At 37.0% G+C, this 25,341-nt stretch overlaps 3 protein-coding genes and 2 pseudogenes across 3 annotated transcripts; 3 read left to right on the top strand and 2 right to left on the bottom strand.

The window, feature by feature from the left end:
• Positions 1-480: 480 nt before the first annotated feature.
• Positions 481-3,508, top strand: LOC112737018 (subtilisin-like protease SBT1.6). The gene has a single exon (XM_025786714.3). The coding sequence runs from the start codon at positions 830-832 to the stop codon at positions 3,167-3,169; it is 2,340 nt and encodes a 779-aa protein (XP_025642499.1). The 5' UTR covers positions 481-829; the 3' UTR covers positions 3,170-3,508.
• Positions 3,509-5,309: 1,801 nt separating this feature from the next.
• Positions 5,310-7,285, top strand: LOC112737016 (protein EARLY-RESPONSIVE TO DEHYDRATION 7, chloroplastic). Its single transcript, XM_025786713.3, has 4 exons — positions 5,310-6,267; positions 6,357-6,523; positions 6,606-6,690; positions 6,775-7,285. Exons 1-4 carry the CDS (start codon positions 5,558-5,560, stop codon positions 6,956-6,958), a joined length of 1,146 nt encoding a protein of 381 aa, XP_025642498.1. The 5' UTR covers positions 5,310-5,557; the 3' UTR covers positions 6,959-7,285.
• A 1,454-nt stretch (positions 7,286-8,739) lies between these two features.
• On the top strand, positions 8,740-11,753 carry LOC112737017 (protein EARLY-RESPONSIVE TO DEHYDRATION 7, chloroplastic-like; annotated as a pseudogene).
• Positions 10,393-12,592, bottom strand: LOC112737014 (amino acid permease 4-like; annotated as a pseudogene).
• Positions 12,593-19,778: 7,186 nt separating this feature from the next.
• Positions 19,779-24,161, bottom strand: LOC112737013 (uncharacterized). Its single transcript, XM_025786712.3, has 5 exons — positions 23,831-24,161; positions 21,853-22,028; positions 21,539-21,661; positions 20,759-20,977; positions 19,779-20,552 (listed from the first exon to the last, which is right to left on the bottom strand). The coding sequence occupies exons 2-5, from the start codon at positions 22,006-22,008 to the stop codon at positions 20,106-20,108; spliced, it is 945 nt and encodes a 314-aa protein (XP_025642497.1). The 5' UTR covers positions 22,009-22,028; positions 23,831-24,161; the 3' UTR covers positions 19,779-20,105.
• Positions 24,162-25,341: the final 1,180 nt, after the last annotated feature.

Genomic DNA, 25,341 nt, shown 5'->3' with positions numbered 1-25,341 from the left:
TAAAATTTATTTTTTATTTTTATTTAATTAAAAGAGTGTTTTAGTAAAAGTGGTGATATATTATATATTTAAAAAAGAAAAAATTAAATGCTGACGTGGAAAATAAATTCCACTTGTGTTATTGTTATTTGTCCACATTTTAAACATATCGGTACCTATGAATTTATCATCGTACCGTAGCAATCACCTTTTTAATTTAGGGGATTCATACAATTTTGTCCACTAATTAATTTATTTAAGTGATTTGTCTTAATTTTAAATATAATAAATATATAATTATAAAAATTATATATAAAAAATTATAAATATTATATTATATAAAATAACTTTAAATATTATGTTTCTATCATTACCATTACTTAGAGAATTTAATTGCACATAGCCTTATTAAAAGTTCTTAATCATATCAATAAGGTAATAACTATGAAATCTAAACGAAATTTATAAAGGTAGTACGAATACGGTAAGAGTAAGTTTTGTACTATTACGTTGCCCAATTTATTTCCTTTTTTCGTCAGAAAACAATGTTCAACGGATAATTTAGCTGACTCATTAGACTTGAGTGACGACAAATGAAGCTCCTATGCAGAGGATCCAATATCCACAGAGATACACGATTGACACGTAGCCATATTAATTAATTAATCAAGTTAATAGAAACAAGCAGCAATTATTATTTCACTTAGTACTTTTTAGTGAATTTAAAAAATAAAAAAAAGAAAAGAAAAGAAAGGGGTGTCCCACTCTGAGTGGACATTATAACACAGCCTTCTTCTCAGTCCACACTCGCTCTCACTTCCCCCACTGCTTCTCTGTACTTACTGAAACAATGGCAAAACTTGTGTGGAAATCCACACCACCACCACTTCTTTTCACCGTAATTCTTGCAATTTTACTCTCACAAACCCTTTTTGCTTACGCTTCAGATCAACCTTCCAAGAAGACCTTCATCTTCCGTGTTGATTCTCAATCCAAGCCCTCCATTTTCCCTACACACTATCACTGGTACACTTCAGAGTTCACCGACCAACACCGCATCCTCCATGTATACGACACCGTTTTCCATGGCTTCTCTGCGGTCCTCACGGACGACCAGGTTGCATCCATAAGCCAACACCCCTCGGTTCTCGCTGTTTTCGAGGACCGCCGCCGCCAACTCCACACCACTCGCTCCCCGCAGTTCCTTGGCCTCCGCAACCAGCGTGGCCTCTGGTCGGAGTCCGATTATGGCTCCGACGTCATCATCGGAGTATTTGATACCGGTGTATGGCCGGAGCGACGGAGCTTCTCCGACTTGAACCTTGGTCCCATCCCTAGCCGATGGAAAGGTGTCTGTGAAAGGGGAGCGAGATTCTCGCCCAGAAGCTGCAACAAGAAGCTCATCGGAGCAAGGTACTTCTCCAAAGGACACGAAGCTGGTGCTAGTTCTGGTCCGTTGAATCCAATCAACGAAACAATCGAATTCCGTTCACCTCGCGACGCTGATGGCCACGGAACTCACACAGCTTCCACCGCCGCTGGTAGATACGCTTTCCAGGCTAACATGTCCGGTTACGCTTCAGGAATTGCGAAAGGCGTGGCTCCGAAAGCGCGATTGGCGGTTTACAAGGTTTGCTGGAAAAATGCTGGTTGCTTTGATTCTGATATCCTTGCCGCCTTCGATGCCGCCGTCAACGATGGCGTTGATGTGATTTCTATTTCCATCGGCGGCGGTGACGGTATTGCCTCCCCTTACTACCTTGATCCAATTGCAATTGGTTCATACGGCGCCGTTTCCAGGGGAGTTTTTGTGTCCTCATCCGCCGGTAACGACGGACCTAGTGGAATGTCAGTGACGAACCTTGCTCCGTGGCTGACGACGGTGGGAGCTGGCACAATCGATCGCGATTTCCCCTCCGAGGTGATTCTCGGAAACGGAAAGACACTGTCCGGAGTATCGCTATATGCCGGAGCTCCATTGAGGGGGAAAATGTACCAATTAGTGTACCCTGGGAAATCTGGTGTTCTATCTGATTCACTCTGCATGGAGAATTCACTGGATCCGAGACTAGTGAGAGGCAAAATCGTGGTTTGCGATCGGGGAAGTAGCCCTAGGGTTGCCAAGGGTTTGGTGGTGAAGAAAGCCGGTGGAGTTGGAATGATCCTGGCAAACGGAATCTCCAACGGTGAGGGCCTCGTCGGCGACGCTCACCTAATTCCGACGTGCGCCGTGGGCGCAGATGAAGGCGACATGATCAAATCCTACATCTCATCTACCGCAAATCCTACTGCAACTCTCGAATTCAAAGGAACGATCCTCGGAATCAAACCGGCACCGGTTCTGGCATCGTTCTCTGCAAGAGGACCTAACGGCTTGAACCCTGAGATTCTCAAACCAGATTTGATTGCTCCTGGTGTCAACATCCTCGCAGCTTGGACCGATGCTGTTGGACCTACAGGTCTCGATTCAGATTCGAGGAGAACGGAATTCAACATCCTTTCTGGAACTTCAATGGCTGCTCCTCACGTGAGTGGCGCCGCCGCGTTGCTGAAATCGGCGCATCCTGATTGGAGTCCCGCCGCTATAAGATCCGCCATGATGACCACCGCCACCATACTTGACAACAGAAACCAGCCTATGATCGATGAAGCCACCGGAAACGCTTCCACGCCCTACGATTTCGGTGCTGGACATTTGAATTTAGGTCTTGCAATGGATCCTGGTTTGGTTTACGATATCACCAACAATGATTATGTTGATTTCCTATGTGCGATTGGTTATGGTCCAAAGGTGATTCAAGTGATTACTCGATCACCGGCGAATTGCCCGGCGAGGAAGCCATTACCGGAAAATCTAAACTATCCTTCGCTCGTGGCAATGTTCCCGGCGTCTTCGAGGGGATCGTCGACGAAGATGTTTATTAGGACTGTGACGAACGTTGGACCTGCTAACTCGGTTTACACAGTAAGGGTGCAGGCGCCGGCGACGGGTGTGACGGTGTCGGTGAGGCCATCGCGGTTGGTGTTCACTGAATCAGTGAAGAAGCGGAGCTATGTGGTGACGGTGACGGGGGATACTCGAAATCTGAAAATGGGTCCTTCCGGGGCGTTATTCGGGTCGCTTTCGTGGACGGATGGAAAGCACGTGGTTCGGAGCCCCATCGTCCTTACTCAAATAGAACCGTTATAAAGCGCTTTCGGTCATTGTCGCTTTGATCGATGCTCACTCGGGAGTGTCACTTCCGTAACTTGTTCTTGTTCCTGTTCCCACCAATAGACACAATAGAGATTCCTCTTATTTCTTAAGCTTTTTTTCTTTTTTATTATTATTTTAATTAGGGATGTGTGTAACCCCTTTGTTAAAACGATTACGACTAAGGAGGAGGTGTAGTTCTGTTGTTTCACTCCTTTTTTATTTTTATTTTTATTTTTTTGATAAGATAATGTTTTGGGTTTGCTATAGCTCTATAATGTATTTGTAGGCATTTAGATGTCTATTTATACAAAAAAAAGAAAATTGTGGCATGAATTTTAACTGTGTCTCAATAGAGCACGAGTCATCTTGGTTCTGCTGTTATTTTAGTTTTAATTAATCTCAGTGTGTAGTTTCTAATTCTTGCTAAATTATCTAGAAATATTATGATCTAAAATAGACTTTAACATCAAAGGATGTCCCCCAAACCCTGTAGACCTAACTGACTTCAAGTTTGAACGGGGAACAATACAAGACTCGACTCGATAGGGATTAACAAGCTGGCTAGTGTTAATTGGTTGTTTAAACTTTATTAAAGTTCTCATCTACAGTGCATTTTTTTTTCCAAATATGCAATTTTAGTTATTTATTTATTTACTGAATTTTGGACATAAGATGTCATACGTACGCAGTAGAAGTTGAAAGCTGTTTTGACTTGTGAGTTAGGAAAGAGTGAAAGAACGATAATTCCTTTATACAGAGAGTAATACGCGAACACCTTCAAGACTTCAATATCATATTTAATTAGTAATTACCATATTTTCAAGCTTGTTAAGTTTGATGGCCCCATTCAGTCGTTTCCTTTTCTTCAATTCTATTAGTAGATGATGATAGCTGAGGGAAACACGAGTGCATAACTGCATAAGCACTAGTGGTTTAAATGTCAAATTTAAGTTGTTCTAAATAATATCGTGAAGGAATCATTGATTTATTCATACTCTAGGAATATAAAACATTAGTCATCGCTACGAATTTATCAATGTTTTATTTATACTCTAGGAATATAAGAACAACAAACCTAGATTACGATGCCATTTGGGATTTGCTAGCTTCCCCTCAATTACCAATATATTCCTAATTTTATCACAATAAATAATTCCATATTGAAGTAACCAGGGTTGTTTAGAATCTTCATCTTATCTTGTCCTATTGTTGTTTCTGTTCTCTCTGTCTTTTTACCGGTTCACATGGTATCTCAACTCTTATCCTAATTGTTAAATAAATATTCTTGTTTGTCAATGGTAAAAGTTTTTGGATTTGTGCATTGAGCAGCACAAGTACGCGATTACAATAAGTCATCAGGGATCATTATATAAATGAAGTTACCGTTAACTCTGAATTATTTATTCCACTTTCTTTTGGGGCACCCACACTGTTAACGGAAATGAGGTTGAAGTAGTTGGGAAAAACAACCTTTATTCATTCATTTTTCTTACTAGATATAGTTTTTTAACGAATTACAATAACTACCCTAATTTCTTAATCCATTATTGTTGGTTCATACATGGCAGACGTTGGGTCCATAACATAAATCTTATTAGCTACTAAAAGCAAAGGAAATCTGATACTTGGCGTCATGGGAGATTCATTATATCATACATATTAATTAATTGTACTAGAAGTAGTAGTAGTAGTAGTAGTATTTTTCATTTCTTGTTATGTTCATCATGATTCACGACTATAATAATTTAGGGAGCATGTAGTGGAAAAACGTTATATAGATTGGTCCTTCCCTTTGATGCGATTGGTAGTTACAAGGCTTCCATTTTGCTCTTGGCATTTATTTACTCTGATTCTGTATTGCTCCAACGAATATAACAGGTCTTGTTTTGTAAGCTATAGAGAATCCGCATATGTTGACAACCATGTCCACTGATCGTCAGAGAAAACCACCACACATCTGATACGTTCTCCCCTTTTCTCAGCCTTTTTTTGTGGTCCCTCCCTCAATCCCTTGTTCAATTTTTTTTTGTCTTGAATTTGTTTTATCTATGAACAAAACTAGAAGTAACTTTACTACTTGGGGCCATTTTTTGTCAAAAGCCCAATATAAACAACTGTATGCCGTGTTGGGCCCATATTTGAAAGACGCGGGAATTCTTTTGTTTTTTTTCCATCTTTCTTTGTGGGTAAGTAACTGCCAATGTAACCGTCACACATGGCAGACATCTCCACCTCCACGGTTGTAACACGCCTGCTCCACCGCGCTCCTTGCCACGTGTCCCTTTACAACATGTCGGTTTATCCATCAATGCTACGCTATATAAGAACGCTCTCTTAACTTACCGTCTTCATCATCGCATTGATTATACTCCAATCACAACCATGTCGTCGTCACAGCAACCATTCGAGCATGTTTTTGTTACAGTTCCCGGCGTCTTCCTCCACCTCATAGAGAATGACTCCAGCGTCGAACTCGCTTCCGGAGACCTTACCATAACCACCATAAACGAAGGTGAAAACGTCGTTGCCGTTATCGCTGGCATCGGCGACCAAGTCCGGTGGCCGTTGACCAAAGATGTTTCCGCTGTGAAACTCGACGAGTCCCACTACTTCTTCACGCTTCGCGTTCCCAATAATACTCAGAAAGAAGGAGAGGGAGATTACGATGTGTTGAGCTATGGTTTGACCGTGGCTTCAAAGGGTCAAGAGGGTGTGCTGAAGGAACTCGATGAGGTTCTGGAAAGGTATAGTATTCTTTCAGTGGAGAAGGTAGAGAGCGTGCAAGGATGGGAGGTGGTGGTTCCGAGGGAGACCTCGCCGGAGGACATGAAGGTTTCCGGCGAGAAGAAGGAGTTAGTGGAGGAGAGCTCTGCAGCTTACTGGACCACGGTGGCACCCAACGTGGAAGACTACAGTAGCCGGTTCGCTCGGTGGATAGCCGCTGGTTCAGGGCAGGTTGTGAGGGGGATTCTTTGGTGTGGGGATGTTACTGTTGAGAGGTTGAAGTCCGGCAATGACTTCTTCAAGAGGAGGATGCAACCTGCTTCTTCCCAATCTCAGATTAGTCCTCGAGCAATGGAGAGCCTGAAAAGGTTTCTCTTCCTTCCAAGAAATTAAACTATTCTATTATATTCTATTAAATTCTTTTCAGTTTTATGAATATTTATTTGCATATGGACAGGGTTAAAAGGTTGACAAAGATGTCAGAGAAGGTGGCCACCGGTATCCTTTCTGGGGTGGTGAAGGTGTCTGGGTTCTTCACAAGTTCTGTAGTGAATTCTAAAGCAGGGAAAAAATTCTTTAGCTTTCTGCCAGGGGAAATTGTTCTTGCTACTATGGATGGATTCAGTGAGTTACTTGATGACTTTACACATCTTTGATTATCATTATATGAGTTAGGTTTTGAAATGTTGAGTTTGTGTGATTGCAGATAAGGTGTGCGATGCTGTAGAAGTAGCTGGAAGGAATGTAATGTCTACTTCATCTGTTGTCACCACAGAACTTGTTTCCCATAAGTAAGTTCCGTTCTCCAACCAAGTGTGTGTTAGTTAAATGTCCGATGATGTTGTAGTAATATTGACTTTGACTCTATCTTGTAGATATGGAGAGGAAGCAGGGAAGGTGACAAATGAAGGGCTTGGTGCAGCAGGGCATGCAATGGGGACAGCATGGACTGTATTCAAGATTAGGAAAGCACTCAATCCAAAGAGTGTCATGAAGCCTACTACGCTAGCCAAAGCTGCTGCCAAAGCAAATTCTGCTCAACTCAAAGCAAACCAGTAGTTAAATGCTGCAAAATTTTGATATCTAGCATAGTAAAGGGATACATAGTTGTTTTGCTATTCCAGTTTGTTTGTTTAATGCTCAATTCATCTCTCCAATATTTTTCAACGTGTCTAGGATTTTAGTATTGAATGATATAGATAGATGTTCTGTAAAATGAATTGTTTTCATTTCATTTATTGTGATCCATAATGTCTTGTAGGAGAAGTTAAAATCTAATAATGAAGGGGAAAAAGAAGGGTGGTAGATGAGATGAACAAAATGGCCAAAAAAGGTTACATTAACACATTTATACAAGATTATTCATGGTAACTTCAAAAATAAAAAGTGATAATAGCTAACATATAACATGAGATAATAACAATTTCTTGTTATATTTATAGTTTTCTTTATCATGATCATCACCTGCTGTTCTTTTGAGTACTAAGCAGGTTACAAGCACATGAATGAACATGATTAATAACTAGTTTTAAATGGCTTATATAGTCTCGAGATCCAAAACTACCCTATCCATTGAACCTACAGCAGCTACAACTGAAACAAGAACTCAAGTGAAACCGAGTAACTGAAGTCCAAGCCATCGATTACTCCATCTAAGAATCTTCCTCTTTTAAATGTACATGTCTATTGGGAAGTAAACCGTTAAGGGCCAGAAACCAAGTGCTCCAAGTACATCGTTGTAGAAAGACATGAGCATGGCTGTGATGGTTGTTGACAATACAAAAACAACTGTCCTCCATACTAACCGGAATAAGTTCAGTTGGTATACAAGGAAGAGCAATTTTATATTCTGTGGTCGCAAAACCATCCTTTGCCCATTTTCTTGCACACCATTAACGAAAGGATGGTTTAGAATAAATTTATCCATCTACTTTTATATATTAAGAATAGATAAATTTAATTATTTAGTAATTTTTTAATTTTTTTTATGAAAGTAGGGTTATATTATTATCAAAATTCAGGTAATTCATACAAATTAGTTGAGGATCAATATTATACCAATGTCATAAAGTGAATTAGCTTGCATGCAAGTTTTAAAATAAATCTATGCAAATCAAAACAATTAAACTCGATTTACACATTTTTAATATAAATCAAATCCATTACATTATAATGTACATGATAAATCGAATCAACTCTTTGATTAAATATTTCTGCAGCATATATATGTAAATCAAATCTAGTTGATTCGATTTATTACTTGTATAGATTATTGACATTTTTTTAATTTAAAACATAAATATCAATAAAAAAATACACTTATTTATATTTAAATAAAATATAAAAAAATTAAAACAAATAAAAATAAATATACAATTTTTGTATTTTAGTTAAAATTTTAGAAAATTTATATTTTTATAAATGTATGAATTTAAAATGAAATGATAAACAATTTCTAAAATTTATTAAAAATCATCCTTTATTAGAATAATATAAAAAAATTAATATAAAGTAGAATCCCTCCAAAATGACATAAAAATAAAAAAAAATACTATATCAATTAATTATTAGTTACTTTGTAAAATTAAGTATAAAATTTATTATTTTAACGACGTTAATGTAATATTATTCTCTATTTAATTTGTTTATGTAAATTATCCAATTATTAATATCAATAGCTACCACCATCAACATGGCCATTTTCAACAATAATCCTTGTGTACTTGACTATTATAAATAAAAGCATCATTAAAATTAATTTTTATTCTTATTTAATAGATTTAAAAAAAAATAGATTTTCTTAAAATAATAATGTTTGGAGTCGAAATATATATTTTATTGTCTTAAGTGAAAATGGAGAAGGAGCTGGTTTGTCGTTTGTGTCTTTACTCATTCCCATTCCTCTCTTTCACATTCATTAATGTCATCGTCACAGAAACCATTCGACCATGTTCTTGTTACAATTCCCGGCGTCTTCCTCCACCTCATACAGAATGACTCTAGCCTCCAACTTGCTTCCGGCGATCTCACCATAACCACCATAAACGAAGCTGAAAGCGTTGTCGCCGTCATCGCTCGCGTCGGCGACCAAGTTCAGTGGCCGTTGACGAAGGATGTTTCCGCTGTAAAACTCGACGAGTCCCACTACTTCTTCACGCTTCGCGTTCCCAATAATAATCAGAAACAAGGAGAGGAAGATTACGATGTGTTGAGCTATGGTTTGACCGTGGCTTCAAAAGGTCAAGAGGGTGTCCTGAAGGAACTCGATGAGGCTCTGGAAAGGTATAGTATTCTTTCAGTGGAGAAGTTGGAGAATGTGCTAGGATGGGAGGTGGTGGCGCCGAGGGAGACCTCGCCGGAGGAGATGAAGATTTCCGGCGAGAAGAGGGAGTTGGTGGAGGAGAGCTCTGCAGCTTACTGGACCACGGTGGCACCCAACGTGGAGGACTACAGTAGCCGTTTCGCTCGGTGGATAGCCACTGGTTCGGGGCAGGTTGTGAGGGGGATTCTTTGGTGTGGGGATGTTACTGTTGAGAGGTTGAAGTCCGGCAATGACTTCTTCAAGAGGAGGATGCAACCTGCTTCTTCTCAATCTCAGATTAGTCCTCGAGCAATGGAGAGCGTGAAAAAGTTTCTCTTCCTTCCAAGAAATTAACCAATTCTATTATATTCATTTCTGTTATGTTTTCAGTTTTATAAGGTAGTGTAATATTTAATTGGATTTGGACAGGGTTAAGAGGTTGACGGAGATGTCAAAGAAAGTGGCCACAGGGTCCTATCTGGAGTGGTGAAGGTGCCTGGGTTCTTCACAAGTTCTGCAGTGAGTTCTAAAGCAGGGAAAAAATTCTTCAGCTTTCTTCCGGGGGAAGTTGTTTTTGCTTCCATGGATGGTTTCAGTGAGTTACTTGATTACTTTACATATCTGCATGCACAATGCATAGAAGCAAAGGAATTGGATTTTGGATATTGTGTGTTTGTGTGATTGCAGATAAGGTGTGTGATGCTGTGGAAGTAGCTGGAAGGAATGTAATGTCTACTTCATCTGTTGTCACCACAGAACTTGTTTCCCATAAGTTCCGTTCTCCAACCAAGTGTTTGTTAATTGTCAATTATATGTCCTATGATGTAGTAGTACTATTGACTTTGACTCTATTTTGTAGATATGGAGAGGAAGCAGGTAAGGTGATAAATGAAGGGCTTGATGCAGCTGGGCATGCAATGGGGACAGCATGGACTGTATTCAAGATTTGGAAAGAACTCAGATCAAAGATATAGTATTGAATGATAGGACTGTATTCAAGTTCAGGTAATGCTCAACGCGTCTAGAATTTTAGTGTTGAATGATATAAATAGATGTTCTGGAAAATGAATTGTGATTCGTTTAATTGTTGCAATGACATTATTTGATCCATAATGTCTTATAGCAGAAGTTAAAATCTAATAATGAAGAAAAAGGTAGTAGGTAAGTAGCAACCTTGAGGAGATGAAAAAAATGGCCAAAAAAGGTTACCCTTGTATACAACATTATTCATGGTAACTTCAAAAAAGTGATAATAACTCACATACAACTTGAGATAATAACAATTACTTGGTATGTGTAGTTTTCTTTATCATCATCATCATCACCTGCTGTTCTTAACTTTTGAGTACTAAGCAGGTTATAAGCACAAGATTTAACAAGCTTAATAACTAGTTTTAAATGGCTTATAAGTCTTGAGATCCAACACTACCCCAGCCATTGAACCTACAGCAGCTACAACTGAAACAATAAGGCAAGTGAAACTGAGTAACTGAAGTCCAAGCCATCGATTACTCCATCTAGGAATCTTCCTCTGTGAAATGTACATGTCTATTGGGAAGTAAACCGTTAAGGGCCAGAAACCAAATGCTCCAAGTATTCCAACTACATCGTTGAAGAAAGGCACGAGCATGGCTATGATGGTTGTTGACAACACAAAACCGGTCCTCCATACTAACCGGAACAAGTTCAGTTGGTATACTCCAAGAAAGGGAACAACAATTTTATATTCTGAGGTCACAAAACCATTCTTTGCCCATTTTCTTGCACACCATTTCTCAACAAATGCAAATAAAGGCTGGCAAAATACCTGCATATTCTTCAAGTTTATTGAAAGAACAAACAAAAATGGATCAAAATTGATATAATATATGATAAGAGTAATCAGTAATACCTGATATGCACCAACAAGATGCACAACAATTGCAAAGTTGGCAATGTCAAGAAGCCAGTAAGGATTATAGAATCCAAAACCAGTTAAGAGGTTTCCAGGTGCATTGTCTCCAAAGGCTGCATATCCCATGCATCCACAGAGCAGATAGAAAACGGTGGTGACTGCCACGCTGAGCACAGTGGCCTTCCTCATGGTCTTGTACTCTGCAGGGGGAGATTTTATGGTGTCCTGAATTTCAATGAGGATAATGGAGAAGGAGTATGCAAAGGCCATTGCTCCCAGAGCTTGCATACTTCTCCATATCTTCTGTGTCTCTGACTGTTCCAGCTTGTGTCACTGTTCCAATGCTTATTCCTGTTAGGCTTCCTTTGAAGCTTCTGTTTTCTGCTACTTTTCCAATGCCAAGGCTCAATCCAACTGATGAATATGTAAAGGACATGATTGCTGCAACTATGGACAGCCACCATACTTGATCAAAGTCAGGTATTTGAGAGAATATCACCTCTGCTGTACCAAATGTTATCATGTACCCATTGCTTGACATGTGGCATGGATCTTCTCCATGGCTCTTATGATAGCAGTTTGACCTTTTTATTGCCCTATATATATATAAGAACAAAATTCATTCACATTAATGAGTAAAACATATAGAATTAAGGAAAGTTTTCAATTGTAACAGATATTTTGGTAATTTTAGTCATTAGTCCCGAATACTGATATTTTTAGTATACTTGAATCATTTAACATGCTATTATTACTCACATCATACTGACAGAGGCAGCAATAGTATACCCAATTGCAATTCCAAAGAGATTGAAATATTGGATTAGGCCACATATCTTGACCTTTCTACCCCCCAAGATGTTCTTGACTGCTTCCATGTAGGTGTAATTTCTGTGTCCAGTGACAAAATCAGTGGTTATGTAACAAAGTGTAAGTAGGTTGGAAGTATAGAGGTTGACCAATGCAAAGAGAAGCATGACAAGTGGTCCTGCAATCCAACCAAGTTGAGCCACTGACCATGCTAGTGAGAGCACTCCTGACCCTATCACTGCAGTTATGATATGAGCACTTGCTGTCCAAAATGTCCCTACAATAATAAAGTAAAATAAATGTCATCAGCTTTGAATGTTGCAGGTCATATGCAAGTATGTTATAAAACATTCTAAAGTGTTAAAATAACCTGTTCTTTTGGAGCGACCATCATCATCGAAGCACTTAGAATAATTGGAGAGAATGTTAATTGGTTTTTCAGCTTCCGTTGGCTTTTTTGGGTGCACTTCTACTTGTAAGTAATGCTTCACATCATGCCTCTCTTCTATCTGTTATATACAAACAAGTAACAAACATTAGTATAACCCAACGTCATGATTAAACTAAGGACAATGATAGAGTGAATATTTGTTAACTTGGTCTTACAATTCCTTGGTGAATTCTGCTAGGAAGTGTTCTACTTCTTGACAACATGGTTAATTATTGATTAGAAGAAAGTGGATAAAATGTGAGGGATACTTTTATAAAGAAAATAGATGGGGTTTTATAGGCAAATGCGTTGAAACTGTATTACTGTATAGTAAGGTGTGATGTGAAACACTTTACATTATGTGCAATTGTGCACTTTCCTTCTATGTAACACGTTTCATTGTTAGGTAGAACATTATAATCATTCCAAAATATGAATTATTACTCCCTTATGGGAAAGATTAGCTTTTACTTTTTAGCTTCCAATCAATGCCAATTTGGACCATGTTTCATTTGAGGATTACAAGCTGCCAAGGATTGCATCTGTGCATGGGTCCATGAAAAATGCCACCTACATGAACAATTACTTTATTAATATCTACAGACATATTAGGATATTTTATTTTCTTTATCTATTTTCTGAGATATATTTATAGATTTAAATAAGTATAACTATTGTACATACCCGGCCCAACACTAAGGCTCAGGTCCAAATAAGATAAAAAGGCCCAATTCAAAGATTGGTCTTCGCTACTCACTGACCTCCTCAGAAGAGGTCGGATACGACACAGACTCCACCCCAAAGAAGTCGGGATAGCAGATTAGCTGACAGATAACACTTATTCAAATAAGTAACTGCCCCTAAAATCTCTCAACACACTTCCAGGAGGCATATCTCAAATTCCCTAAGATAAAGGGATGGTTATCCACCTCAAAAGGTGGCACTACTCCAACGGTGGTTATTGGTTCACCGCTATAAATATCCTGACACCCCTCAGGTATCTCTAAGTTCCAATATCTCTAAACCTGCTTAACCACATGCTAACTTAGGCATCAGAGTGTCTTTGCAGGTACCACCCCCATTCTTTCACCTACACAACTCGGACGGCGGCTCCCAGACGCATAGCAAGTCGGAGACCACCCTCCTCTAGCGCTTGGGCCTCACAAACAAGCCCAACCACCATCCGGTTCTAGGTAAGCCCCGAAACATTGGCGCCGTTGTCGGGGACTTGGAGCTCAACCCTTGATAATGGCGGATGATCAACAAGATGGTCAGACAAACACTCGACGTGAATAAGATGCAAGCATGTTAAGAATAAACTGTAATAAGTATCTATGGATACCAGAAATCCCGTAAAAACTTCTCCCAATGGACAGAGGATATCAAATAGGGATGATGATTCTACTTCTACAGGATGGACAACGACATTTGTGCTGAATTACAATCTCAGAAAAAATCATGATACCCACTCATGGTAATGGAGCAGTTGCATCTTCCAAATACACAGGTTTTTAAATAAATAAAATGTCTCATATTGGTCAGTAATGGAAGAAAGAATGGAAAACATTGTTGATAAAAACAATGAAACATTTCTTTTCAACTTATGTCAAAAAATGCAGCATCAGCCAATTTGAATGCAACCCAATCCGACAATAGATTGATGAATCCTGTTTTTTATTCATTAGATTCACAATTTCACATATCAATTACAACAGAGCAGTGAATAATACGAAAAATTCACATGGCACATCTTTTGTTGGTTGCTCACAAATTACATCACTGCCAATGAATATGGAAAGAAATAATCCTGTGGTAGAATTTGATGTTGTTTACACACCAATAAAGATGGACGTGGAAGAAAATGCCACAAACAAAAGAGAAGAAAGCACCGTCCCAAGGCCATTGTAGAAAGCAAACCAAGACGAACTCGAAAGCCAATTGAATAAAAGAATTTTCAATTTAGAAAATTCAATTGGCAAAAGAAGTTACGTGAAAAAAAAAAAGAGAATAAACAAAAGTCCTACTACTCCAGTAGAAGAAGTAATTAGTCTGATTAAAGACTTAATAGCAGAATCTATAAAAAAAATGGAAGACTTAGTCTTCATTGGAGGGGACAATCCTTTCTCTAAAGAGGTCATGCGTGCAAAAGTTTCAAGAAATTTTCAACGTAGATTCCTATGATGGACCTACTGATCCATATAGCCATCTCAACAATTTCAAAAGAAGTCTCCTGATCGAAAAATACAGTACAAATTCTGACCTCTTTTAGAGCTCACAGAGAAAAATTCGACTTCCTTTAGAGTTCACAGAGAGAAAAATTCGACTTCTTTTAGAGCTCACAGAGAAGTCTGACCTCTTTTAAGGTTAGACTCTACAATGAGGTCTAAAACCTCATTGCTCACAAAGAAGAATCCGACCTCTTTAGAGCCGACAAGGGAAAAATCCGACCTCTTTCATGATCAACTCTACAATGAGGTTGAAAACCTCAAAGATTATCAAAAAGAAATTTCGACTTCTTTTAAAGATCAGAGTCTCCAATGAGGTCGAAAACCTCTAAACTTAGAAAGAAAACCAGACCTCTTTCCAAGCTTAAAAAGAAAAATCCGACCTCTTCTAAGGATCCAAGCTTATGAAGATAATTTGACCTCTTCTAAGGATTCAAGTCTACAAATGAAAATCCGACTTCTTTTAGAGCTTACGAAGAAAATCCGACCTCTTTTAAAGGTCAGACTACAATGAGGTTTAAAATCTCTGAACTTGTAAAGAAAAATCTGATCTCTTTAAGAGCTCACAAAGAAAAATTCAACCTCTTTTAAAGGTCAAACTTTACAACAAGGTTGGATAAGCTTAGAACTTACAAAGAAAAGTCCGACCTCTTTCTCGAGGTATGACTTCAAGAGCCAGATCCCAAGCATAAATGGCCATAAAGAAGTCATACGAAGAAATTTCTCAACTGGCAACCTTGTCTTGATCCAAAATGACATCAGGCTAAAGTCGGACGAAGAAAAGCCAACATAAAAATGAAAAGATCCCAACAAAGTCACTTAAGACTTGGAAAAGAACTACTACAACATACTCGACTTATTCGAAAATAATCTGCTTAGATTGTGCCATGTCTACAACAAAAAGGATACTACAACCAGAAAGCACACCTTACTTCCTAATGCACGCTTTTTCTTACTTAGAAGTAACAAGATTTCAAGTGGTGTAAGAAGTTATAAATACAAATCGTGGTCTGACCTCATTAAGCCACTTGTACTAAAACAAGCTGGCAAGGGGCAAACCTAAAATGAATCGCAAAAATAACTTGAGGACAGCGTGATGATAATCAAACATCAACACGAAGAGAATGCAAACCCGACCTCACAACAATTTGTTTAAAACAAGTTGAAAAAGGATGGTGGTTTGTAAGAAGGCCTCTTAAAGCCAAGAGATAAGTATTCGACCTTACTAGGTTGACACAACAAGTATAAAACAAGTTATCCGACCTCCCAGAAAGAGAGTCCAAAATAACTTGTAAAAATCACATAGCAACAAATAGTAAGATTCAAGAATGGCATGACTGAATGCTCGAGTCCAAATTTTATGAAGCTCGATCTCGAGTAGGGGCACTGGCTTATTATGAAAGCTAAGTCCAAAATTATTAAAAACCAAAGACAACATTCTACAGTGATATCAGAGCACAAAAAAAGAACTCGACCTCCTTCCAGAAATCTGAGAACAAACTCAGATAAGAAAAGAGGCTTTGAGAAATTCTATAATGAAGTTGATAACATTCAAGCTCAAAAAGAAAAGCCTGACTTCCTTCTAGAAATTTGATAGCAAACTCGGATGAGAGAAGAGATTTTGAGACAAAGGATGGCTACGAGATTCACCGCAAAAGACCTCATCTTGATAAGAAATAATGGCGGGATACTGAGGTCGGGTGAAGGAAAGCTGAGAGGACCTACAATATTATTGAAGTCTTAGAAAAGAAATACTACAAAGTGTCTGACCTCAAGGGTGAAGAACTGCCAAGGTCGCGACACACCTCCAATATAAGGAGATACTACAATTTCTTATGGAAATTGATTTTCTACAATTAACACACACCAATTGAAGCTCGATAAACCGCGAAAATCACGGGCCGATCCTATAGAAATCACCCGGATGAAGCGACGAGGAACCAATTGGTGGAAAGAAGCTACATACGCGAATTGAAAAGAAAACACCTCGAAACAGTTCGGGCCAAACGGGTTGAAAAAGTTGTGTTTAGAATAAATCGCAAAAGTAACTTAACTAAATATGCCCCTTGAGGCATAAATACGATTTAACAACTCGACCCACACAGGTAACAAATGAATCGTACAAAATCTCAAGCCCACGATCTCATCTCTACAAGTTCTAAAAATAAACGACCTAGTCGTATAAAATGGAACAATCTCACAAAAACAAGTTGTTTAAAGAAAACTTGTTCTAGCATTCATAACAACATAAGGACAACTCGGATTAAACGAGTTGTGCCAGCCAACCATATTTTCAACGAAATTGTGTCAAGTACAAGTTGTGTCTATCTAAAAGCAAAGCTTGAAATAAACGATTTATATCAAAATAAGTCGTAAAAAATCAGAATAAGTTTCAGAAAGGTGATTTGTATTAAAACAAGTCATGTATCCTCAAAACAACTCGAATTGAACGAGTTGTACAAAACTAGGACAAGAAATATTCTTTGGTTAAGTAAGATGTGCTAAAACCAATCATACAGAGCCTACAAGCCCGAGTTCAAATACTCAAATCCAACTCTTAAGAAAAAGAGATTGAACTCGAGTAGGGGCACTGTTCATACCCTGACCCAACACTAAGACCCAGGTCCAAATAAGATAAAAAGGCCCAATCTAAAGATTGGCTTTCACTACTCACCGACCTCCTCAGAAGAGGTCGGATACGACACAGACTCCACCCCAAGGAAGTCGGGATAGCAGATTAGCTGGCAGATAACACTTATTCAAATAAGTAACTGCCCCTAAAATCTCTCAACCCACTTCCAGGAGGCATATCTCAACTTCCCTAAGATAAAGGGACGGTTATCCACCTCAAAAGGTGGCACTACTCCAACGGTGGTTATTGGTTCACCGCTATAAATATCCTGACACCCCTCAGGTATCTCTAAGTTCCAATACTCTCTAAACCTGCTTAACCCCATGCTAACTTAGGCATCAGAGTGTCTTTGCAGGTACCACCCCCCATTCTTTCACCTACACAACTCGGACGGCGGCTCCCAGACGCATAGCAAGTCGGAGACCACCCTCCTCTAGCGCTTGGGCCTCACAAACAAGCCCAACCACCATCCGATTCTAGGTAAGCCCGGAACAACTATATTAATTATTTTATTTAGATTTTCAGAATTTAATTAAAAATAATAGTCAAGTATAAATAACGTCTTGAAATTTTGGTCTCTAATATACCGAATTCACTTTACAACCCTTATTCATCAGAAAATAATTATTCTATTAGGAATTAGACATGAAGGGAAGAATTGAATAAAAACAAAAAATGTAGACTTGATTTTGCAGAATTGGAAGAAGATAGTAATCCTTGGATATTATTATTCTCAACAAAACATTGACCCCTCGAGTGTTCCATTCATAAATTACAATGTCAGGCTTAAGATTACTATTCTGTGTAGCAATATTGGGGATAATCTTGCTCTGACCTCCCTAATCCACTTAGGTTAGTAATAATTAGTCCACTAGTTGTGTAACATTACTTTTGAACTTTTTGATGACGCATCTTATTCATGCAAATAATCATTTCTACCCAAGTTTTCTCAAGAAATTAAACTAATACAGCTTCTATATAAAGAACTACTATTTTTATTATAGAAATTTAAAAGCATGCTAATAAATTAATAATAACTTTTCTTTTAGTAAGTTGCTTCTACAAATTAAACAGTCAACAACATATGAATCCAACACTTGCATATTATGGTGACTAGTTCCCTCCACCATACTTCTTGTAACCTAGGATAATAATGATGAGTATTCGGTGAAAAACAAAACTATTAAAAGAAAAGACATGCCCTTTGACTATTCTTCAGGAGGAAAATGCAGAGTGTTACTTTTTTTTCTCCTGTGCCGATGACAAAACACCACTTAAAAAAGTTTTAAAAAATTGATTTTTAATTTCTCATGCATGTGCCAATAACACAACACCACTTGCAAAAAAAACAACAATAACAACAACAATAAACAAAGCCTTTCATAAAATATCGTGTCACTAGCAAATTAACAGATCCAAAAATTAAAACATTACACATTCAAAATTTAGAAGTTATTAGCTGCTTTTAATTAATTTGTCATATTTATCCATATCGGATATCTAATCCAAGATATTCCATGTCGTGTAAGTGTGCTTAAACATGTTCGAAAGGTGTTTAACCTACCTTAGTTTGATCAGTAAAAGAAAAGGTAACAGTAATATAAGTGGTGATTATTGTACCAAAAACCAATGCTGCTTGATGTTGGTGGAGTAGGGGAATTATTATTATATTCTATATGATAAACACGGATGCACAGTTGACAATAATTGTAAGAGATTATTGGAGATTATGAAGAAAAAAAAAAGATAATCGGTTCAATCAAGAAAATAAGCTTATGAATTATGATCAACAATGTACTAATTATTAGGTATGGTTCTGAATAAATCCAAAAACTAATTTCCACGTGTATCAAAGCCTTATTCTTAGGTTATATTCGTGTGCCTCCCACTTAGTCACTCCATTGAAGAATGTAGATGGATTATAAGTTTTTTGCGTGCCTATTCTCATAAAAATATTTTTATGTGAAGATAATAATTAAAATATTAATACATATTATATTAATTATTAAATAATTTAATCAAATATATTAAATTATTTAATAATTTTTAATTATCTTTACATTAAGATATGTTTACACGAGTTTTTACCTATAAGTTTTATATAACTATGCAAACGAACGAAGTGGGGCGTACTGTCAAAAATGGATGGAAACCAAACCATTTTATCGCACAAAATGAAGCAAATTTTTAAAATACTTGTCTCTGTTAATATATAAAACAGAAAAATCTTATTCTATAGTTGCTTAACAAAGTCTTTTAGCTTGGATCAAATGAGAAATTGTGGTTCTAAACTTCTAATTGCTGGTTTTATTAATTCTCTCACTTGAATACTTTTTTTTGTCTTCTGGATTTTATGTGTTATGCTACAAAGTACAAACCATGCTCACACAACAATAAAGAGTTGGGTTTCGAAATAACGTGACTAATCTTGTAAATAAATTAGAGGCTAAATTTTGCTTTGAAGCTGCAAAATTTTGATATTACCACTTTATCGCATCGTTGCCCTCATATGTCACTGCTCACTTCATCGATAAATAATATTGAAAATTAAACCAAGTGAATTGCTATGAGAAAAGTACAATGAATATACCCACCAAAAACAAAACGGAAAAACTTATATTGGAAAATGATATATAGTTAGATTTTTGAACAATACAAAGGAGGTCCTAATTTCAAACTCTACTTTCATGAACTCAACATGTGATAATCAATGTTAGTCAGGGGAATCAATATGATGAATTCAGAAACCGATACCGAGATTGCATACCATAAAAACTTGGCAAAATAACTTACATTACTATTTCCCCCCGATTAAGCTCTTTAACAATGTAGGTAGGAACATAATATCATCCACTAATGAATAAAAGATCTGTCACCCGACGTTGGACAAAGCCTAGAAAGGGAAAAGAAAAAATCAGAGCTCCTTATCCTTATCTTTTGCTTTCTTACGGGCCAAAAACCGTTCTTTTGCTGCGGTCACAGCATCTTGACTTCTTTTGTGATGATCAGGCTTTGGCTGGCAAGTTGATGACTGTTCAACTGAATCCTTTCCTTCCACAGACCCCTCAGAATTTGGCTTCATATCTGAGTGATCAACAGTTCTGTTGGAAGGATTAGAAGTTTCACCCTGATCCACATCGTTTTCCATGGAAGACTTCACAGGTGAATTCTGCAATTCATCTGGCACATCATTATGCTGGTGTTGATCAGGTGCATCATGCTTTGTGTCTTCGCGTGTCTCTGCAGTTCTTTGCTCAGCTCGATTCTCATGTTTCCTCCCCCGAGGATCTTGTGCACCATATGCAACATTTTTATCAAGGTTTGTATAAAAATCAAGCAAAAAGTCCTTCTTCTTTGTAACCTATATACAAATATGAAAATTGTATGTCAGCAGTATGCAAGAAACAGAGAATTGGAAATATAGGAATTGAACCATAAAGAAGTACATCAATTCAATTAGGAGATATGGAAGAAAACGAAAAGCAAGACTGTTCTTCCATTACCAATCAAGCTGGCAACCAAGACATGATAATTAATATGGGAAATTTTTAAAATGCTAGAACCTACATCATCTCTCTCCTCTTGAAGTTCACGCAGTCGTTCTAGCTCCATCTGTCTCTCACGTTCAGCAAGCTTCTTTCTGTAAGCTTCAGTAATAAATTTGTCTTTGTCAGCATAGAGGTGGTCATCTTTGCTTCTCTCTTTGGCAATCTTTTTCTCATAAACAATATCGCGATACTGTTCTCGCTCTTTTGCCTTTTTAATCAGATTTTGGATATACCTTGGCTGCATCACAAAATTTGCAGGATGATGACTGATGAGTGGCAATGTCAATTGGCATGAAACTGAAATTTTTTTTTTGGAATAATAATAATAATAATAATAACAATAATAACTCACTCACAAAATTATAACACAAAAAAATAATTTTTAACCATAAAACAAGAAGCATATAGACCAGAGACTTTATGTATTAAAACAAAGTGTTGATTACAAATCAACCCTGCTTCAAGAAGGGCTGCATGCCATTGTGACAATCACACTACCACTACCATACTATATTTATTAATCGTAGATATAGAGCTTCATATGCTACTTGCATACTTGATATATATATATATTTGGTTATGTTGTTATATCTTTATAAATTGGACTTTTGCTATGCAAATGTGTCCATCTTCAATGTTCTGTATCATAATTCAAGCCCCGAAACAAAAGGGATTTGAGAAGAAAATTTGGCAAAAGATTATGTTGCATAAAGTATTGAAATTCTACATGCTGAAAATTAGTCCACAAAAATGATTTAATAGAACAAAGATCACGTCATTCTGAAAATAATTACCATACTTTTCTCTCTTCACGATCTTGTATCAATGGGCGGGCAACTTTCTCTTTCATTTTGTCATAGACTCCATCATAATCAAATACAGTTGGATCTTCTTCTAAGGCTTTCTTTTGCTGCTCTTCAACCTTCAAGTTTAACAAACAACACCCACACACACAAGGATGTGAGATTATATTTACTTAAGCAACAAACAACAACAACAAAGCCTTGTCCCACTAGGTGGGATCGGCATTATATTTACTTAAGCAAATAAACTAAAAAATATAATAACCATGTAATTCACAAGTTCTATTATACTAGAGAAGCATCAACTTACGTCCTTAAGAGTCTTTTTCTTATTAGCTTGGAGAGCGATTTCTCTCTCAACATCATTCTCTTCATCATCATTGAATCCAAATGGTGCTGCAAGGGGAGGCCTTTTTGGCTGTTGCTTCTGTTTTGCAGGCCTAAGGTTTAAGCCGTACTTGCTCATTTCACCAACCTTCTTTGCCTCTGTTTGAACACAAAGCAAAGAAAACACTCTTTTTATGATCCAAATTAATTTGTATCAATCCATAAGGCTTTAATCACCAGAATTTACATGAAACAATGTTTTTAAAAAGAAATGCAGCTGATATTACTCGAAGAACAAATAAAGACGAGTTCCTGTAGATGGAAAATGAAGAAGAGAATTTTGGGAATAGGGTTCAAAACAAAGCAGAGAAAGATGAAGTAGCTCAGGATTGGGTATTTATAGGTTTTGGATTGGCAATAAGATTTACATTGCAAATACAAAATACACCTACACAAATACGTATGTCATATGAAAAATCATATAAGAAATTATCATACTTACTTTCGAAAAGCTTTGATAATCATGTTATAATTTATTTTTTGAAGATAATAAATCTAGAAAATCCTGCACAATTAACTAATAGTCAATTCATAAAAACCTTAAATAATATTATATCCTTGTAAATAATTTTATATCAATGAGACATTCAAGTTAAATTCCACTTTTATCCATCCAAGTTTATAGTGATGTTTCAATAAAATCAACTAGAGAAACAAAGACTGTCTCTAACATATATTGATATATATAAACCAAATAGTTAACAAGTAGCTGAATTGTCATCTCCCCTAGCATATCTTGTGTAATTCTGTTGCGTATTCAATTCTTATTACCACTCCCAAACCCAAAAACTTCAAGATAAAAATATGCGTGATAACGATAAATTCAAATTCAACAATGGCACAAGTTAGTTGTTTGCACAGCAGCTGACTAATTTTGTAATTCAATAATGTGTACACTGAACCATTTTGTTTAATCATCCTTAACTCTGTTTGAAAAAAACAACAAACACAAGTAATAGTGCTTCTTCAGCAACAACACCCACAATCATCTCATCATCATCATCATCAATCACTAAAACTAATCAGCACCCTCAACAACATTCTTGCTATAATAATGGTTCCAATCTTCTTCATCAGCATTCCTTTGTCTTCAATATTACTGACATATATCTTACCATGTTTAGTTTGTTATTACCATGTTGGTTCTTGTGAGTTGCTGCAATGACATTATATATAGATTTGGTTTTGTGCTGTCTTCAATACTTTAGTGAATGGACTTGGAAATTTTGTTGGGTGCATTTTATGTTATCTATATTCTATCTATAATGCTACTAATTTAAGTTCTCTGATTTGAAAGATTTTGGAGTCTAGTTTTATTGACCTGTATAAAAGTTCTCTCTTAATGATAAACTACAAATAACCTTTCTACTTTTCTCAAGATTATTGATTATACAGGGGTCAAGCATCTTTTCTACCAATCATTTTGATTTTATTAGAAAAATATCAATTGCTGTGAATGCTGATCATTTTGTGGCTGTTCCATCTAAATTCAAAATGACAGCAATCCAAAATCCAGATGAATATATCAATTCATACGACAATCAACATCATTAAATTCAGCAATTCATCTGGTTAATTCACCAAAACTCAATATAGCCGAATTCAACAGAGCAGAATTAAATTTATTCAGCAAAATTCAAATAAAAATTCAACAGAGCAGAATTTTAATTTATATAGCAAAATTCTAAAACTGAACTTAGAAGAACTCAACAGAACAAGAACTCAGAAGAACTCTGCATCTGAATTTGTGAACTCCAATCTGCCCTATATTCTTCACTGAATAAAAATTTAATTGAAAAAACCAAAAGCCCATGAACTCAAATCTTCCCAATTCATACAGTTTTGTCACCAACACCAAATACACAAAATTAATTGAAAAACAAAAACAGTGAAGCACTCACCGCGGGAGAGGCGGAGAACACAGAAGGTCAGAGCCAGATGACGACCAACGCTTCGGTGACGACGACAAGCAGACGACAACCACGATGATGCTAAGCCGAGGACCAGACGACGCCAATGCTTCGGTGATGGTGACGCTTCGATCCGCGACGGTGACGCTTCGACACGCGACGGTGACGCTTCGACACGCGACGGTGAGCTTCGCTCTGGCCTTTGGTGGAGGTGACGGTGGCGTTTGTGAAGGAAGAAGGTTTGAGGAGAAATTTAGGGTTGGGGGTGACTACTCTTCGAAGAGGAAAGTGGCTCCAGCAACGTTATTTTTACCTCAGCCCCTTTTTTCACTTTTTTTAACCCAGCGCAAAAACGACGCCGTTTCGTGGCTTGGGGAAAACCGGAACTTACTGAAACCCGGGCGGTTCGACCAGTTCGCCAGTTAACCGCGGATTTGATCGGTTTTTCATCGGTTTTTTACAGGATGGTTTTATAAGTGAATAGGACCGGCTATTTGGCCGATTTTTTGTTAATCCGATTGAACCGGCCGATCCGATCCGATTTTTAGAACCTTGGTTTTGTCTCTTATATTTTTTTTGGTAAAAAATCACACTTTATCGGGTCACAAAAAAAATCATACTTTATCCTCTAAGATAAAATTCAAAATTTAGATAATCTAAATCCATATAAAATAGGAATATTTTAGTGATTTTCTATATGAATATAGGCTTTACAACTAATCAAAATACTTAATTAAGTCCAATCAAGTGTTTCAAATTCACGCGCCCACGCTTCACCCATGTCGCTGTTCTTCTTCACCCCTGTCACGCACGTTCTCCTCCTCCTCCTCTTACTCTTTTTTTCTTCTCATTTGAATTTTTTTTCTTCCTTTTCCTCCTTCTCCTTTTATTCCCTTTTTTCTCACTTGAATTTCTTCTTTTCCTTCCTTTTTCTCCTCCTCCATTATCATTATCGCATGTTTTCTTCTCATCTTCGTTCTTTGTTGCATTTTTCTTCTTTTTCTAATCTTCTTCCTAATAATTTTGCAGTATTATATATTTTTTCTTCTTTATTTGATTTTTTTCTTGTTTTTATTTTTGTTAATAGAATAAAATAAAAAGAATCGTGGGAAGGTAAGACAAGAAGGAGAAGATGAACAAAAAAAAAAGAAGAATATGATAATGACGAAGAAGGAGGAGATGAGGAATTTGCTTCTACACTGTCATTATTAAGTAAGTTGGGTGTATTCAAGATTTTAATAAAGCGCATTTTGAGTTTAATTTCGGTGCATTCTGGTTTGAGTTTGTTTTAAACTGAGTTTGTTTGTGTGTCGTTATCATTAAAGAATTTCGCTGCATTCTGAATTTAAATAAGACAGAACAAAACTCTTCTTCCTCCTTTTTATCTTCTACTTCGTGTTCTTCTTTTTCATTTTTTTCTTTATCTTCTCCTTCTTATTTTATTTTCTCATAATTATTGTTATTTTACTTTCTTGAGAAGAATAAAACCAAGAAAAAGAAAA

Source organism: Arachis hypogaea, chromosome 13 (assembly GCF_003086295.3).
Source record: "Arachis hypogaea cultivar Tifrunner chromosome 13, arahy.Tifrunner.gnm2.J5K5, whole genome shotgun sequence".
In the NCBI taxonomy this organism is placed as follows: Eukaryota; Viridiplantae; Streptophyta; class Magnoliopsida; order Fabales; family Fabaceae; genus Arachis; species Arachis hypogaea.
Note: the sequence above shows the minus strand (reverse complement) of the source record. Positions and strands in the feature narration are given on the sequence as shown.